Source organism: Gymnoscopelus microlampas (assembly GCF_963454915.1).
Source record: "Gymnoscopelus microlampas genome assembly, chromosome: 4".
In the NCBI taxonomy this organism is placed as follows: domain Eukaryota; kingdom Metazoa; phylum Chordata; class Actinopteri; order Myctophiformes; family Myctophidae; genus Gymnoscopelus; species Gymnoscopelus microlampas.
In genome coordinates, this window is record NC_139941.1 from 52,724,320 (window position 1) to 52,743,669 (window position 19,350).

General features: G+C 43.6%; 1 protein-coding gene across 1 annotated transcript in view; it reads left to right on the forward strand.

The window, feature by feature from the left end:
- The window catches only part of tmc1 (transmembrane channel-like 1), a gene marked incomplete at both ends in the record, with an annotated part of 34,981 nt that extends 16,577 nt beyond the window's left edge, over window positions 1-18,404 (forward strand). The window contains 8 exons of the mRNA XM_084054396.1: window positions 3,896-4,024; window positions 4,855-4,922; window positions 5,898-6,018; window positions 6,301-6,419; window positions 8,890-9,015; window positions 9,503-9,581; window positions 15,679-15,799; window positions 18,106-18,404. Coding sequence (XP_083910522.1) covers window positions 3,896-4,024; window positions 4,855-4,922; window positions 5,898-6,018; window positions 6,301-6,419; window positions 8,890-9,015; window positions 9,503-9,581; window positions 15,679-15,799; window positions 18,106-18,404 — 1,062 coding nt within the window. The remainder of the gene's footprint in view (window positions 1-3,895; window positions 4,025-4,854; window positions 4,923-5,897; window positions 6,019-6,300; window positions 6,420-8,889; window positions 9,016-9,502; window positions 9,582-15,678; window positions 15,800-18,105) is intronic.
- Between the last annotated feature and the right edge of the window lie 946 nt (window positions 18,405-19,350).

The following is a 19,350-nucleotide window of genomic DNA, read 5'->3' on the forward strand; positions in this document are numbered from 1 at the left end:
AACTTTGAACAGGTACAACTCATGCCCTGTTTGACCTACAACCATGAAACTTCGATACACACATGCGTCTCTTCATGCCCGACAACTTTCGTGGTCTGACTTTTGACCTCTGACCTTTAGATCGCCCACCATTTTGAATTATATGAAAAACAGCCATTGGCTCATAACTTCTGCATTTTTTCACTTATGGAAAATCCGCCGCTTTTGTTTTGTCGGCAAAATGTGTAAAATGTTTTGTGCAGATTACTCAAAAATCCCAGGAGGAAATAGATTTTAAGTATTGCAGTTTTATGAAAATTATTCATCTGCCCCTAACACATACATGCAAGACTCACATTTCTTTGAAACGTTGCAGTAATGTAGAGAGTCATTCCAAATATCACTGAAACCAATCTCACTCCAATTGGCCAAAGGGGGGCGCTATAGCAATTTTTTGAAAATGCAAACTTTAAACAGGCAAAAGTCATGCCTCGTTTGGCCGAAAGTCGTGAAACTTGCTTACACTTGTGCCTTGACTCATGAGGAACACATCTATCGCTTTGACCAGTAAGCTCCACCCTTAGATTGTCCGCAATTTTGAGCAGTTTGAAAAACACTTAAACCCAGGATTTTTCAGCTATTTGCGTGAAACTGTATCATCTGTGTAATCTCCTTTTTCACAGTTACTTGTCTGTTGGGCCAATGGCGTTTCCCTTAAATGAATGCCTCACAATCTCAAGGTCGCCAGTTCAAGCCTCACTTGATGCAGACTTAATTTAAGTTGAATTGCAAACAACATGACTGTATCAATGAATACATGTGCAAATGGTAAAGATAACCTGAAATGCTTATTTGAGAGTACGTTTTTTCAACGTATGACATACTTCATTCTGAAAATAGCTGATCTACAATCTCACAACTTTTCATGGTTTGTGAGCTTGTAGATCGGCTACTTTCACTAGTTTTGGTTCTGAGGAGATGTACAATTTCTTCATTGGTAAATGGTTTGTGAACGAGTGATCTTAGTGTTAGTGAAACAGGGGCTTGGTTCATGAAAGAAGGCAAGAGTTTATGATCTTCAACAGACAATATCAGCCTGGACAAAGCTATAGCACTATAGGTAGTGTTGCAGCCTATTAGTCTGAAGGTTGAGAGTTCGAATCCTGTTAATGGCAGTAGTTTGAGATGTCCAATCAAACCATTATGTTTCCATCTCTCTCTCTCATCAATCTATTGTTTCCATGTCACTCTCTCTCTCTTCAATCTATTCCGTTTCCATGTCTCTCTCTCTCTCTCTATTCACTGGCCCCGTATTATCGCTGCTTGCAGCTATATTTTGCCTTTTGTGTTCCTGCAGATCTTCTCGCTTGCACTCGCAGTGACACTTTACTTCCAATTCCTCCCCAGTTGATGTTTAGGTGAGCCGTCTCGCTAGTTGTGGTAATAACATATACATAATAACGAAGTAAAACAGTAATCAGTATTATTACTATCTGCCCATACTCGTTCCCCACAGAGGTCGTTAACTCGAATGATGTCCACACCTGTAACCAGCAACTCCGGCCGCACCCCCATGTGAACTTCTCCATTAACAAGCTCTGAAAGGAGAGACATTTCATGCACTGGAACAGGAACAACAAACATCCTCATTCCCTGAAACGAAATGTTCTCCCCTGTATCAGTTTCAGTTGTAAAAGGTAACACAGACTCTGGTCCACAATAATGTAATGATCCACAGTCTGGTAGCACCCTCACTGGCACCTGTTTGTCACTTCCCATCACCCATACCAAACCATTAGAAATTAATGGCAAGTATGCGTCAACAGTGTTAGGCTTCAAAGAGCGCCCTCTGCTGTCCTAAAGGCAAAGCCACTGGGCTGAGTGAGTTGGCCAGATTTAAAGGAGTAGTTCACCCAAAAACGTACCTATTTCCTATCAATTACACACCACTTGAATCATTGAATTCATGGAGATCTTTTGTTTTTTGTCGCATTCCTAAGCCAATAATTTGATGCCCGGCAGTCTCTCCAGTAGGAGACGCAAAGAGTCTCCTTTGTGTCTCCTACCGGATACATAAGCATCTTTATTATTATCATCAAATTATTGGGAATGTCACAAAAACAAATAAATCTCCATGAATTCAAGTGTTCATGGGGTGTTTAATTAATAGAAAAGAAGTATTTTTTCTGTGTCAATTTAAGATGTATTTGGGCTATTCAAGCATAGCAGATCTACAAGCTCATAGCGCGGCACCGAGTGCCGCGCTATGAGCTAGTAGATCTGCAAAAAATGAAAAATGAAATCATGAAATGATGTGCAAATCTTTCAATAATATTATTGATAACTAGTAGAGTCCTATTGGCGGTAGGGCTCTATAGATTGAGGGGGACTTGCTATGCACTATTGGTGTTTTTTTTGTAACCCTGTGAGTGTGCAGTTACGTGTAGAGTGACGTCCCATTAGGGTTTTTTGCAAGTGTCTACTTAAAGTAAAGTGTACTGTTTCGGTGTTGAGGGGTAACCTTGTTGGGAGAGGTTATCGTATGTTGCAGTATTTTTGTTTTGCTGGATTCTTGTGTAGGTGGGCTGTTAAGGCTGGGTATTTCAGTTGTTTGAATCATGGAGTTTGTGCAGGATCCTCACACACTCATTCGGCTAAAGGAGTTAGATTTTGAAATGAAGAGTCTTGAGTTGGAAGAGCAAAAATGTAATGCTAATTTACATAAGTCTGTGGTTGAACGGTCTGTGAAGGATCTCATTCGGCTAAAGGAGATAGAGATTGAAATGATGTGTCTTGAGTTGGAAGAGATGAAGGTGAATACTGATCTTGAGAGATTCAGAGCTAATTCTAGGCTTGTGATAGTCAGTCTTGAGGAGGAGACCAAGAAGGCCGTTCAATTGCATGAACTGGAGCTTGGTCAGGCTCCTCCTCCTCAATCTGATTTTGATGTGAGCATGACATTTGAACATGATGTAAATGTGACTTTTCCAACAGTTATTGCCTCCTCTGTTACGCGAAGCTGGCAAGCTATAGTGAAGACTTGGAGTCAGATATTGTCCTCTAGTTTCATATCCATTTGAAAGTTCTGCCAGAAAACATGTGTTTAGTCAACTATCTCCACTTTTCCACGAGCTGCACACGGACGGCTTTCTGTACGCGCTAGGGGGGCCCGACTTGAGTGAAGGACCGAATATACCCAAACATCACGAACGTCATCACAAACGTCATAACAAATTGACACAGGGAAGCACAAACAAACGGGGCACACAAGTCATTTATCCTTTTCTTAAAGTGAGTCATGTTGTGATGACCACACACCGCCCACTTCACACTGGGTGTGATTTTTTCTATTATATAATGATGTGTCGTGTAGGACGTCAGGGAAGTCACTGCAGTATTATTGTCACAAGAGAGCCACCGTGTTGTAGTGTTGTCAAAGTAGCTTTTGCTGAAATCACGTTTGAAATCTCGTCTCGCGAGACTTCCGGGTGTTATTCGTGTAGACGGTCTTCCGGAAGACAAAAAAAATACATTTTCGAGCGATATAAATAAGCGGATTACACCACGGCCCGTATACTCCTGTTTCGGAACTGCGGTGGGGGGTCCGCCAAAATGGACAACATCGCTCGTTATGAATGTGGGCTCCTGGACCACTGTTATGGGGAGTTAACAACCTCAAATAAAGTTATAATCAACTAAATAGATTAGTCCGATTAACCAGTTCAGCCATATTTCATACTCGTGTCAGGCTAAAATATACTGAAAATACGTGAGTTTGTAGATCGGCTATTTTTGGCTATTTTCGAAATTCTATTTTTTTTAAATCAATACTTTTCTACAAATCGATTAGTTAAATTAATTCCCTATAAACCATTCACTCAACATGAACAGGTCTTTGTGTCCCACTACTTTGCAGGAGTTTGTGCGTCTCATCATCTCAGACACCATGACCACCTACATCACACTGCTGATCGGTGACTTCCTGAGAGCCGTGCTGGTTCGATTCCTCAACCACTGCTGGTGCTGGGACCTGGAGGCGGGCTTTGTGAGTCACTGTGCCACTTATTGTTGAGAGATTAGGATTATTCTTTTTTTAATCTCTCTCTGCTGTATTAGAATTAGACCGTGGTGTAAATAGAGAGAGGAAGGGGAGGTAGGAGAGAGGCTTGCAACATCTTGGGCGTGATACAAACCATCTGGAACCTATGTGCTAAATTGTGTTCAATCTGGGAACCTATAGTAAAAAAAGAAAGGAAAAAACAGCACCCTGAATCTGTCTTGAGAGATTAGGTTGTTGTGTTTGGCCCGACCAATACCGTGTAGCCAATGTGCCAGCAAGACTGCGCGCCTCCGTCATGGTCTAAAACTAGACGTTATATAAGTCATCTCCGTCGGTAGGTCAGTATCTCTAAAACTAGGAAATAATGATAATAATCTAAACAGCCGGCCAAACTGACCTGACCTGTCAACGCTATATATGGAACTATACGGGAGAAGGACATCGCCTTCTCGCAGAAATAGCAAAAATAGCAAAAATAGCCGATCTACAAGCTCAAAACGCGTCGCACTACGACGCGTTTTGAGCTTGTAGATCGGCTATTTTTGCTACTTTTGTGTGACATAGAATGGCGAAATACAGCATTCATTTGCGAAAAAAGTTAAAATACTGAGATAAGAGGTGTCAACCCTCTGACAGTATATGCAATGTGGCCCTCTGGAGTGAGTGTGGAAATATAGTGGGCTACACTAAAGACCTTCGCTGAAAATAGCAGATCTACATAGCTCACAACGTGACACAATTCAAACAATCCTCAAGGACCACCTCACACCACCTCAATAAATGCAGAGTTTTTCTCTCTCTTCCTTTGTAAACAGCCATCGTACTCTGAGTTTGATGTCAGTGGGAACGTACTGGGCCTGATCTTCAATCAAGGAATGATCTGGTAGGATACAGATACGGCTTTCATTTTAATGCTCTGGTAGGATACAGATACTGCTTTCATTTTAATATTTTACAAATGAGATAATAGTGACAATTGCAATTGTCAACCTTTTTAAAGTAATAGTTCACCCCAAAAAAAAACATATTTTCTATCAATTACACACCCCATGAAGGCTTGAATTCATTGTCTCCACCAGAGGTGGAGAGTATGTTTTCGTCTCCGTCCTTCCGTGTGTCCGCCAAGCTAACATTGGTCAAGCTTCACGTGACACGTGACAATATGTTGAAAGTGTGTGCTTTGATTGGCTAGCGAGACGCATGACGAAATAGACACCGATAAATAGGTGTGTCACTTCAAAAAATTATATATATTTTTTGAAGTGAGCTTCCATCAGCCAAGCTAACATTCGTCAAGTGACACGTGACAATATGTAATTTAAATAGGTAAGACAGGATTAATCAGGAACAGTACTGGCAGGAGCACATTTTCTAGTGTTTTCTGTTTTTGTCACATTCCTAAGCCAATAATTTGATGACGGAGGAGGAGACTCGACTGACGACCTGGACGTATTTTTTTTTAATGGAACCGAAGGCTCGGCCCGGCCCGACTAGTTAGTATACATTTTCGACCCGGCCCGAAAACGTCGGGTCGGGTAGGGTCAGGTTCGGGCAGAATTTGAGAACTCTAGTTCACTCTCCTGATAGGATGAAATTGGTGTCCCACCTGAAAATATATTTAGTATTTTCTAAAGAGCCGGAGAGACGAGGAGACCCCTATTACTGAAAACAAATGATTATTACTAATCAGAATATAGCGCTTTAACTTTTTTTTTAATCACATGATTTTGTAACCCATTTTTCACCCAGTGCCAATCCCCTAAGCTTGTAATCCTGGGCGCTACTCTCTCTCTGCCAGCCTGGGGAGAGCCCCGAACTGAGCCCTTATTATCATTATTTCCCTGTGTTGTTGTTGCAGGATGGGGGCCTTCTACGCCCCCTGTCTGCCGGCGCTGAACGTGCTGCGTCTGCACGTGTCCATGTACCTGCAGTGCTGGGCAGTCATGTGCTGCAACGTGCCCCAGGAGAGGGTCTTCAAGGTAGTGATGGGTCGTTCATTATCGATTCGTTCAAAATAACTAGTTCATTGCCGCGGGGGGGGGCATGAACTATCGTTCATGCCCCCCCCCCCCCCCCGTACACGGGACGGGAGGGGCAGGCTGTACGCCCGACGTAATAATAACGCTCCCGCGATGGTGTCTTTCACTAGAAAATAGCGCTACTGAACGAATCATTTGAAAGAATCATTTGAAAGAATCATTGCCATGAACAAAATCGTTCGTACACTGAAACAAACGTTTTTTTCCCACCACTACTTCAAGGCGTCCGGCTCCAACAACTTCTACATGGCCATGCTGCTGGTCATCCTCTTCCTCTCCACCTTACCGGCCATCTACACCATCGTCACCATCCCCCCGTCCTTCGACTGCGGACCCTTCAGGTGTGCATGACGACGTTGCTTATACGGTGGTGTAAAGCAGTGGCTCTCAACCTTTTCCTAGGCAGCGACCCCCCCCGAAATAATCATATTTGAACTGGGGACACCCCAAAATAATCATATTTGAACTGGGGACACCCCAAAATAATCATATTTGAACTGGGGACACCCCATAATAATCATATTTGAACTGGGGACACTCCAAAATAATCATATTTGAACTGGGGACACTCCAAAATAATCATATTTGAGTTGAGGCATTACATTTAGTTTGACTCGGTTCCGTATTGTGAAAATTGCTTGTAGATCTGCTATTTTCAAAAAAATGTACTCTTATATTATTTGACAATTTGGCCAATGTTTGACCAAGTTTTATAGTATGTTGGTTGATTACTTTTGATGGTCTGTTTTCTTTTCTTTTTTTTACAGGTATTAAGGTCTTTAAATTATCATTTCACTATCATCTGGGGACCCCCAAAAATCATGTGGGGACCCCCTGGGGGTCCCAACCCACAGGTTGAGAACCACTGGTGTGAAGTAACTTTTACTCAAGTACTGTACTTAAAGGAGTACTGTAGTTCTCCCCAGAAATGACTTTTTTGAAGCCTCCATGAAGCCTTGAATTCATGGAGATTTGTTTTGTTTTTTGTCGCATTCCTAAGCCAATAATGTGGTACCGTCTCCGGTAGGAGACTCAATGGAGACTCTTTGAGACAATTTGTGTGGGCTTTATGCAAAAAAAATAGCTAAATCTTAGCAAATGGGCAAAAGAAAGGGATTGAGTGAAGATTAACTATTGACTCTTGATATTTGTCATGGCTGCCAGTTCCCACCTGATGTTGTGCGGGAGTCTGGAGTGCTTAAGACCATACTGAATAACTGCTAGTTTACATAGCGTCTTCAGACTAGGATTGAGATCTAAGAGGTACAAGTAACTGGGCGTGTAGACGACGATACGATCTCCCACCATGCAACAGCACCTTATCATCCCAAAGCTCCAACCCGGGCGTCTCCCCTTGACCTCAACCTTCTTCCAGGAGACGGTCTCCCGATTGAATTTCCACAGACCTTTGAAGGGCCCGGAACAAAACATGTAAAACTCTCCATTGTAGGCAAAGGATGAATAACAAGCACACTCCCTTGGGATAACGTTGGCACGCACGGCTGCAGTAGGCGTGCTCAGCCAGGAGTCGGTCTCTGTGTCAAACACTCTGATGTTCTCCTCGTTCCCCCCAAATACAAACATCTTTGTCCCAATGATGGTGACACTGTGACGTCTTGAAACAGGTGGCCCACCTCTGTTAATTGAACTCCAGACCATTGTGGTGGTGTCCAACTTGTGTATTGCACTCGTGTTCATGCCTCGTGTATATTCTCCATAGATACTATACATGACCTTCCCCAAGACACAGGTTGAGTGGTGGCCCCTCACCTCTGGGGCTGTCCCCGAAACCTTAGGCTTGAACCATGTGTGGGCCTCAACATCATATGCATAAATATTGCAGAACTCTACTCCACTGCTCCACTGCCCCAGGATGTAGATGATATCTTCTATCGGCACAGCTGCCTGGACGTTGAGCATGGAGGGAACGTTTGCTCTTCTGTTTGTCCAGCGCACAGTTACTGTGTTGAGGATATGCACAGTAATCAAAGTAATCTGTTCCCACTGCCAGTAGTTATTTTGCCATGGATTATGATCGCACACAGGGCTAAAGGTGTACACATTTTGTCCCACTGCCACACAAACAGGATAGGATCCCTCTGGTCCTCCTTTGCAATTCACATGGACAGTCCAGCGTAGCATGCCACGTCCTCCTGGCTTGGTGTCCTCGAGCAACACGCAGAACCCCAACGACTCCTCGTGCAATAAGGCACGAGGAGTCACGAGGACCTAAGGCACAAGGACCTGATCCTAATTAGGGTGGGTTATAATACAGAGGATAAATTCCAGGTACACGCAAATGTCCCTGTCCACTACCGTAAAAAAGTCAGTAGTGCATACAAGTGGATAACCCAAGTCTTACTCTTTAATGGAATGTAGTTATGCACACTGCCACATATATAGATAGAGCAGTGCAAATGTCAGGTGAAGCTTAGCCAATGTGTAAAGCCGATGGGTTCGGTTGGCCAATTGGGGAAGCTGATGCCAGTTTGTGACAAACTGACCACCATAGCAACCCCTGCCCAGGCTATGTGGAGATCTATATGGAGATCTCTGTATTAGTCAGTCCCTTTTATTCTCTTGTATGGAGATTCCTGATGTCATGAGTATATAGTCCGTATTAACAGACTTTTGGTTATGGACCCCCTTGAATGGACCCCCAGCGAGTACTTTTTCCACCACTGTCTGTCTGTCTGTCTGTCTGTCTGTCTGTCTGTCTGTCTGTCTGTCTGTCTGTCTGTCTGTCAGTCAGTCAGTCAGTCACGTGGTTAACACTGATGATGTGACGGTATGTACTCTGTGGTGTGACAGTGGAAAGAACCGGATGTTTGATGTGATCCAGGAGACTCTGGAGTCAGACTTCCCTGCATGGTTCAGTAAGGTGTTCAGCTACGCCTCCAACCCGGGCCTGGTGCTGCCCTTCCTGCTGCTGATGGTGTGAGTACACAAGCCTCTTATCTCTCCGTATCATAACTTTTTATGTTTTGTTTTTCGTAAATTTCAAAAGTAGCAGATATGCAAGCTCAAAACGCGGCGCGACGCGACTTGTTTTGAGCTTGTCGATCTGTTGCTTTTGAAATTTCAAAATACATTAAAAAACAAGGCCAGATCTACAAGGCCACAAGATCATGTGATTTTGAAAATCTTACCAAAATTAAGGAGAAAATTATCGTCACAAAATGGGATATCGAGGTATTTGGTTAAAGTATCATGACATTTGATTTTGTCCATATTGCCCAGACCTTGGGGCAATACAAGCTTTTAAGTCAATATTTTAATTTGTTTAATCCGTTTAAAATAATATTATTATGTGTTTTCTGTAACATGTGAATGATTTTCATAGTGCAGGTCACTATGTTTTTTTTTATTGTCACATTATCATGAATGTCCTGCAGGTTGATGGTGTGTTGTTGTTTTGTTTCAGGTTGGCCATCTATTATTTACAATCCACATCCAAAAGCTACAAAGAAGCAAACATGGAACTCAAGAAGAAATTGCAAGCTGTAATTATATCATTTTATTTTATTGTATTGCCTCTAGTCTTGGCAACAGTCAGTTATATTAACCTGGTATCCCAGCTCGGCTCCAAAGTAACTCCTATACTAGTAAGACAGCTAACATTTTCAAACCATTGTAATAACAACATCCATCCACCAGAGGGCAGCAGCATTACAGTAAATATCTGGTCTAAACACTAACCCCCAGTCGTGAGCTTGTAGATATGCTATTTTCAAATGGCCGAAATGTATATAGGGCTGAAGTAGTTAATGTATGTATTGTAATAATAATCAAAATCTAAAAAGTAACTAGTAACTAAAGTTTTCAAATAAATGTAGTGGAGTATACAATATTTGGATCCGAGATGTTGTGGAGTTGAAGTAAAAGTATTGAGAATTGGAAATACCCCAGTCAAGTAAAAATTCCTCAAAATGGTACTTAAGTACAGTACTTGAGTACATGTACTTAGTTACTTTACACCACTGGGAGTTATTTAATTAAATTACTAAATAAATGTAACCCTAATACAGTCACATTGAATACTTAATTAGGTACCAATAAAAATGTTGCTGAAAAGTGAGGCTAAAATATTTAATTACATTTATATGCTCTGGGAGACCTATCATATCTTGTGGGCAAAAGTCATCAAACATATCAAGGCAGGTAGCAATAACTTAACCGAGTTAAAGGTCTTGTAAAAGATGTTTAGGCTACAGCTGTCAGTGTGTTGTAATACAATCACTGGACTTTTTGACCCAAACACCCAGAACAGAAGTGTGTGTGTGTGTGTGTGTGTGTGTGTGTGTGTGTGTGTGTGTGTGTGTGTGTGTGTGTGTGTGTGTGTGTGTGTGTGTGTGTGTGTGTGTGTGTGTGTGTGTGTGTGTGTATTATATTGTATTGTGTGAGGTGAGAGGACAAACAGTCCGGTCAGGTACAGGTGGTACAGACAGTGTATTGAAACAGTCTCTAAGGTGGTGTAGTGTTACATTTCAACCAGACAAACTGCAGCTGTTCCAATAACTGAGAGGGCTCGTTCATCTCACCACTCAAACAGAGAGCGTCTCCTTTCAAACCCCAATGGTTCTATTGAGCCCCCCGCCCACAGGAGTGGCCCAATTCTCTCACAACTTGCTACAAGAATCGCTCATGCAAAACTATATAATCTCCTACCTTTCATTTTCCACCTTCACATGTGTCTCCTTCTCTAATAATCAAAAAGTGCTACATATTTCATCTCGCAATTTACTTCCGGATGGTTCGTTTTGCACCTTTTTTGCCACATTGGTCACGGGAAAGAAATAAGCGCTGCCGTGGTCTATGGAAACGAGCCCAAAAGTGCACCCAAATAAGCCCAAAATCGCTTATACAAACAGTCAGACCTGGCAACGCAGCCTACGCCAATCATGTGTGAGAGATCTACAAGCTATGGGACAGAGACGCCATGTGCCATACACCGTATCTTAGCAACAACAACAGCGCTCACTCTCATTGGTCGTGTCATGCCAGGAGCAGTTTCCAGACAATGGCATCGCAGAGAGAGTTTGCTGTAGCCATCAGAGTCAGTCGCATAGAGTTAAAAATAATAGAGAGGGCACCGGATATCGCCTCCCGTCCACTTGCATTGAGTTGCTCACCCAGCGCGTGAAGCGAATTCACCCCTTCTTCCGGGTTGTAAAGTGTGATGGGCGTAGCCTATTTGGGGCCACTGTGATCCGTTCTGCGTCACAGAAGTGACGCGTTTTACGTCACAGAGGTGCGCGTCCCTGTGCGCAAGCGTGTGCGCAAGCTCGTGAGCCAAGCCCATTGGTCGAAACAGTTTTCGCACAGTGGCCCCATTCCGTTTAAGCTGCAGTACCTACGAATGGCCAGCATGTCCATTTCGCTTCAATGCAAGCACTGGGTTCTGGGGGCTTGGTCAGTCGCCGCAACGACGGACAGGGAGCTGTTATAGCTGGCATGTAGCTAACGCTAACGTCGCTGTCATGCCTGCAGCGGCCTTGCAATCACTTTGTCAACAATGCACGTTCGTGTGGCGAATGTTATTATTGCTGCTCAGTCAGGCCATTGCAGATGGTGTATGTTGTGGGCTTCTGGAGAACAGTGTAGCTCCACACTAACTCCAGTAACTAACGTAATGGCAGGACCGCCCCGTGCAACGCACGTTTAGGCTGCATTATGGCAATGTAGCAATTTCAGGTAATTTCGGTCCGATTAGGGCACTGGTTTAATATCAACCTTTTCAGCCCCCCCCCCAAATAATCATATTTGCACTGGGGACCCCCCCATTTTGTTTGACTCCGTTCCACAAGTCAATATTGTGAAAATAGCAGATCTACAAGCTCTCACGTTGAGAGGCGTTGTACGCTTGTAGATCGGCTATTTTCAACATGTTTTCCTCTTTCTTATATTATTTGCCAATGTGGCCAATGTCTTATAGTATAGTTTGTTGACTACTTTTGTTGCATACATGGCCTTTTCCTTTACTTTCGTTTTTTTATTGTCTCCGCCAGGCCGAAAGGCATGGCGCAAGAGTATGTTTTACCCCCTGTCCGTCCGTCTGTGGATAGCTAATCTCTCGCATCGTTGGCTTGATCGCAGCGAAACTGTGCACACACACTCCCTGGATGCCAATTCAGAACCTCTGCCCCATTTCTTTCACATGGCCCAGTGTTATAGTGCCACCAGGAGGCCGCTTTTTGCAAAACACATTTTTTCACAGTACTCCTACATATTTTGTCCAAACATCACGCAAATCGGTACACAGCATCTCCATAGTCATTTAAAAAAAACGGCTCTTTCAGATTTTTCATATTCCATCCTGATTGGCTAAAAATGGCTTCCAAAGTCTGCAGGACTGCTCCGTTTGGACCAAAATGCCTCAAATTATGAACACAGCATGCACTTTCCGTGCACCTTTGCACCCACATTCCCACTATGCCTAGGAAGACATTTCACTTCAGATTTTTCTAATCAGCCTCATGGTGGTGCTATAACAGCCCAATTTGTGTTTTCACCTATAACTGCACCAATCTGTGTAAAACTTTGTATGTGCACTCTCTAGAGGTCAAGGAAAAACCTTTGCCCTGCTTTTTTCACATCTACCTTTTATAGCGCCACCAGGAGGCCCACTTATGTAAAACATATTTCTTTACATTACTCCTTCCCATTTCATCTAAATGTCACGCAAATCGGTACACATCATCTCTATAGTCATGTGATCAAGACGGATCTGTTTACTTTTTCATATTCCATCCCGATTGGCTAAGATTCTCATCTAAAGTTTGCAGGAGTGGCCCGTTTAGAACAAAATGCCGCAAATCATGAATGCAGCGTCCAATTGCGGTCAACTTCGCACGCACATTCACACTATGTTGAGAAACAACTGCTACCATTTTAACATTGGCCTGTGGGGGGTCCCCACCGACAGGTTGAGAACCACTGTATTAGGGGAGAGTCAGTGAGAGCTGGATAAACGAGGTAAAATGTGTCAAAAGGGGTTTGTACGGCTGGGAGAGGAGATACTGTGTCTTTTGGAGAAACAGCAGCGTGGTGCTGATGTTTGTTGTGTGAAGAAGCTTAATGTCAGAGTGTTTGTGTTGGAGCGCCTCAGTGCGGCTGCAGAGTTCATGTGCAACCTCTTCCAGAGAGACATAGAGACACTAGAAACTCTGCTGGAGAAAAAAACAACACTGCTGGGCATTGACTTTCATATGGACATTGATCTACACACTGCAGGTATGTCTGTTACACACACAACATCAAACTACACACTACAGGAATGATGCAGCGTTTGCATTCCAGCCAGCATGCCAGCGTAGTTCCCATATGGTTTCAAGGTGGGCTAAACCATATGGACCCCATGTCAGCAATGTCAGCGGGATCCACTTCAGTCCCAACTGGGATGCCCTTGTGGGACATACGTGTGTTCTACCTGGGCCTTAGGTGGGCCCCACCTAGGCAATTCTATGTGGGGCCGAGGTGGGTCTTAACTGCGATGCCCATGCGGGCTATAAGTAGCTTCTACCTGGCCCTTAGGTGGGCCCCAACTAGCCACGTTTATGTGGGACCAAGGCGGGTCCTAACTGGGTTTGCCCATGCAGGCTTTAACTGGGTTCTACCTGGGCCCTAGGTGTACCCTAACAGAGTGCAGTGCCCATCACTCCAAATGTTGTGACGTCAGGCCTCTCAATACTGCACATTGGAGGAGGGGCCGCAGGGCAACCGCACACATCGCTGAACCAATGGTAGCCCACGGATGTTTCCTCTGCTCTGGAGATTTACAATCTGCCCCTCTATGCCACATATCATCCGCGCTACAGGGTCTTCACTGACCGAGCCACGGGCGCACTGGCCCTCATGACGCTACGCCACTTATATGCGCTGCCAAGTGGCCGCGGGCGCTACGTGGGCGTGGCCGCGGGCTAGACGCGAGCCCCCGCGTAGCGGGGGCGAGCTTCTAGTTGTCACAATGAAAGAAGAATTTCTTTTGTGGTCAGTTAATTATGGAATTAATGCTGTCACAATGTCATGGTTTATCATACTAGATTAAATGTAATACTGCCCTTCTATTGACAAAGGTACACACACGCGCACACACACACACACGCGCACGTGCGCGCGCGCACGCGCACACACACGTTAAAATAGATGTTTAAAACATAGTGATTCTGTGTTTTTCACATAATTCTGCTTGAAACAGTCAAATTCAAGTAGGGAAAAACAGAATGGAGTCATAAGGAGGATTGATATCTATGATATGTTTGATTTCTCCTTTTGCTTTTGTGTCCTGTCTGTCTCTGGCCTTATAAATCTGTCTGTTTACTGATTGTAACATGGACTCGGTCTGCACCTGCTTGCTCTTTCAAGACAAACGGGGGTCCCAGATTATTGGCACCCTGCCTGTCGACACCTGATCGGCCCCCCATTGTCCAATCGTTGCTCTGGGAAAACTCCCGGCCGTCCAGATGGCCGGCCCACCCCTGATGGTTTAATAACACTACTTTGACACTTAAAGGAGTAGTTCACCCAAAAAAATACTTATTTTCTATTAATTACACACCCCATGAAGCATTGAATTCATGGAGATTTTTTTGTTTTTGTCTCATTCCTGAGCCAATAATTTCATTACCGGCGGAAAGATGCTAATGTCTCCTACCGGAGAGACCGTCTGTCAAATTATTGGCTTAGGAATACGACAAAAACAAAAAAATCTCTTTAACTATCAAACGTCACCGTCCCACCCTGGCAATAAACAATCCTCCAGTCTCTCCCAATTTGGGAGAAGGGAGAAGGAATACTCTTTCTTTGATTGATTGATTGATTGATTGATTGATTGATTGATTGATTGATTGGTTGATTGAACACTTTATTAACAGTTTGCAAAAAGTACAGATTAAACAATAATACTAAAAGGATAACACAAAAAGCCCTGAGGGCTTGTTTCCATTGTGGTCCTATGATTATGTATTCAATTCATCAAGAGGGGTGGGGGGGGGTCATTTCTTTTGGTGAGTTAGAAGACTTGTCTAGATGCAGACAGGTTCTCTTTTACAGTATGTTGGTTTTGAAGGAGGGAGTCACACTTTTTGATGTCTGGTGGTATAGTAGGGCATTACACATTTTGGTGGCATAATAATAGAATGAATTCATCCCCATGTTTGTGCCAAATCTGGGGGGAATGAGATCTTAAATTGCTACTTGCACTGAAACAATCCTCTCAGCGTTATTTTAACCCTGAGAGTGTACAAATGTAACCAAATGAACCAGTAGGGGTCCATTTGGTTATCTGTGTACACAGTCTCAGAGTTATACATGTATAAATTAACAGTGCGGTCGTGTTAAAGGATGGGAATATTGTACATTATTCCCACACTCCCTTACTAAAAAAATAAGCTTTGCTTCTGAAAGGATTACCTGAAAATCTTTGAAATATTAGGTTGTTTATTAGTATAATAGCAATACAAAAATAAATGGATATTTGTATTTCTTTACCCGGATTCAGTTCAGAGTTCTGTGTTCAGCGAGAGGGTGTAGGCGGGGCTAGTGAGTTCTCCACAAACAATCTGATGGTTGTTTGCTTTTCCATTCATATTTTATATACAGCAAAATGAGGAGAACAAGAAGAAGAACAAACAGGACAGGATGAAGGCAGCGATGGAGCTGGAGGAGGCCAGACACACAGAGCATCAGACCAACAACAACGCTTCACAACAAACTCTGAAAGGTAAGAGAGATACATTTGACTTTAAATCATCATCAGTGGTTCCCCACCTGCCAGTGCTACTTCCATTCCATCATTGTGTGTACAGTACTGTCATCTCTACTGCCAAGGGAATTGATTTAAGACTTGCCACTGGTCCAACAGTAAACACTCTTACCGGTACAAGTGCTTTACCTATGAAACCAGCAACATCTAACACACCCCGCATGTCATGAAGGCTGATTTGACTGCACACTGGCTTTGTAGGGCAGCTGGTCTAACTTCTCAAGAAGTTTCATGTCAAGGAACCTCACATGTATGGTATATGCATTTCGAGACCCCCATCTGTAAAGATTTTGCACCAGGGACCCCTATTACAGAATATTAGTTATGATTTTTGTTTTCATCTTTCAAAAAAATTGTAGATCTACAAAGCAAACTTTGATCAAAACTATTCCTCTCCCTCCCTTTTTTTCTTCATAAATAGCTGCTCCACAAGCTTTTCTAATTCTAAACGAAAATGTATATACAAAAACCCAGCAGATCTACAAGCTCACAACGCACAGACGCATTGTGAGCTTGCAGATCGCCACATTTTCAAATAGCCGAAGTATAAAATAGGGTTAACGCGTTAAAATTGTTCCTCATTTTGCTCACTTTGAGACATCTTTGGTTTGTGCTGATGTAACTATAGGCTACTGCAGGGGTGATATCAACTTTGAGGATGTAGAGGGCCACTATGTTTCCACACTCACTCCAGAGGGACACGTTGCATATACTGTCGGACAGACACCTCTTTATCTCCGTGTTTTAACTTTTTGCGTAAATTAATGCTGTACTTCGCCATTCTATTTTACACAAAGGTAGCAAAAATAGCCGATCTACAAGCTCAAAACGTGTCGCACCGCGACACGTTTTGAGCTTGTAGATCTGCTATTTTTTAATTAGAATCCAGTTTCTTTGTTTTGCTATTTTTGAATTGGAATCCTGAAAAGTAACATTTTTATTTCATTTCAAATGCATTTAGTTATACTTATGTTATCTTTATGAACTTAAATACAAATACATTGGACATAAAAAAGACAATAGAATTGTAATACTAGTCATTAAGCTACTAATATAGACTGAAGTAATTAAAGCGGGTCATGTTCGCATGTTAGGAATTGTAACAGCTGAAATCAATAATATATCAGTATTCTGATATTAACCTGTGGGCCACATTAAGTGAAGGTGGGGGCCGCATGTGGCCCCCGGGCCGCCAGTTGCCCATGTATGGTATAGGCTTACCGTGCTGCTTTCTTTCTTGTCCTGCATCAGGCAGGATGTGTATAGGTTGTATACATCTGTATACTGTATTATTTATTGAAGGTGTCTTTGTGTCCTGCATGAGCCAGGATGATTGTATAGGGTGTATACTGTACCTCTGTATACTTCAATCAATAATTTACTTGAGGGCGTCTTTATTGTGATGTTATACTCTTCTGTACCTGCTGTACTTCTTATGCCCTTGTATTATCTGTAACTTTTACTGCTGTGCTGTCTCTGGCGCCTGAATTTCCCCCGAGGGATCAATAAAGGTACCTAGCTTTTGTGGAAGTTATGCTGGCATGCTGACTCAGAGCGTTCAGCGTTCACGCCACCAAAACACTCGCTCCTTTTCTCTTTTTGCTCTGCCGTTATTCTGTCTCTCATGTCGTCTCTCTGTCCCTCCCTTTCTTCTCCTCTGCTCTTACTAAACACTCTCCTGCCCTTCAACAGTTTTAAAAAAAAAGTGGTGGTTCTCAAAGTGGGGTTCGGCGTCTACCCAGGGGTCCTTGAGAGAGTTCCAGGGGGTCCCCGGCTAAATTAGTTAATCTAGCATCAAAATCAAGTTCAACCACTTCAACCCTCTATATACATAGACTATTTCAAAATAGCCGAATAGCTCAAACAACATATTCATTTGGGGGTCCTTAGCCTCGATCTCCAGGCTTTTATTTTCCTTCGCGTTTTGCTCAAAAAGAAAGCCTGGACCAAGCTGTTGAAATTCCTGGCATAGGAAGTGGGAGTCAACCTTTCATTCCCCCAACCAACCAGAGTGCAGTGGGCGTCGCGCCAAATGTTGTGATGTCAGGGCTCTCAATGCTGCACATTGGGGGAGGAGGAGGAGGGGCGCGGGGCGGGGGCGGGCTCACAGATCGGTGAACCAATAGGAGCCCACGGATGTTTTCTCCGGAGATTTTGAATCCGCCCCACTAGACCACTAAGGGGTCCTTGACGTGAAAAAAGTTTGAGAACCGCTGATGTCAAAGCTCTGTCTCTCCTCCCCATCTCCTCCTCCTGCTCCACAGACAGCCATGGAGGTCATCAGCACCACCAGAGGCTCAACCAGGGGAAGAACGGACGTAACGCTGCTCCTCCACTAAGGGACCAGGGAGGAGGGGGGGTCCCTGCCACCACCAGAGCCCCACACACCAGGACCCAGGGAGGAGGAGGGGTCCCTGCCACCACCAGACCCCCAGACCCTAGGACCCATCACCACCACCACCACAGCCACCGTGGTGGGAACCCTGGGTACCTGCCTGGTATCCCACGGCAACCTGAACCCAGAATGCATCACAGCAGGACTCCGACCATGCAGAGACACTGAACACTCTAGTCTAGTGATGGGTCGTACATGATCGATTCGTTCAAAATAAATAGTTCATTGCCGTGAACGAACTCGTTCACTTCCTGAAGCTTTCGTTCATGCCCCCCGTCACCTCCCCCTGTACACAGGAGGGGGGGGGGGGCTGTTCCCGCGACAGATAGACAGCGGTGCGGTTGAGTTGTTTTTCACTAGACAATAGCGCTTCTGAACGAATCATTTGAACGGATCATTGCCGTGAATGTGAACGAAATCGTTCGTTCACTGAAATTAAATTTTTTTTCAGACCACTAGAACACTCACGTCGTCGCTGTCAGATGGAAAACCTTGTATGTCTAAAACCTTTGGAAAGGTTTCCATTCAGGAAATGGAGAACAAAAAAGACAGAACCTTGTGTTACAATGGATCCAATGCAGTGTTCATCCTGTCGGCTAAAACTGTGACCAAATATATTTATTGTCAACAAATAAAAACTTGAAATGTTAGTGAGGGACTAGTGGAGAAGAGATCCAGTAGAACTAAGACAAGTAATTTTATGTTTGGTTGCATTTGCAGGTGTCGCGCTCTGAAAATAGCAGATCTGCAACTTGTAGATCTGCTAATTCCGGCACTTAGCTAAGATAGTCGACTAAAATCTTATGATATTTAGTTTACTAAAACGTACAGTTTTTACACTTTTTGATCTGGGTTAGCATATAGTGGCTACTCCAGATCCCTCACACCTGAGTTACCTTCCTAAATCTTACAGATTAAAGGGGTTCTTCATTTGAATTGCAAAACAATCATTTTTTTTTACCAGGGAGTGCAAGTCCTGAAAACATAAAGCTACGCCTAGAACGGATGCAGTGGTTACAATCACAAAAAGAAATAGACGGAACCACTTTCCATCTCAGATAAGGCGGATTAACGACGTCGTTACGTGCTTCAGGGCCAATGCTTCATTTAACGA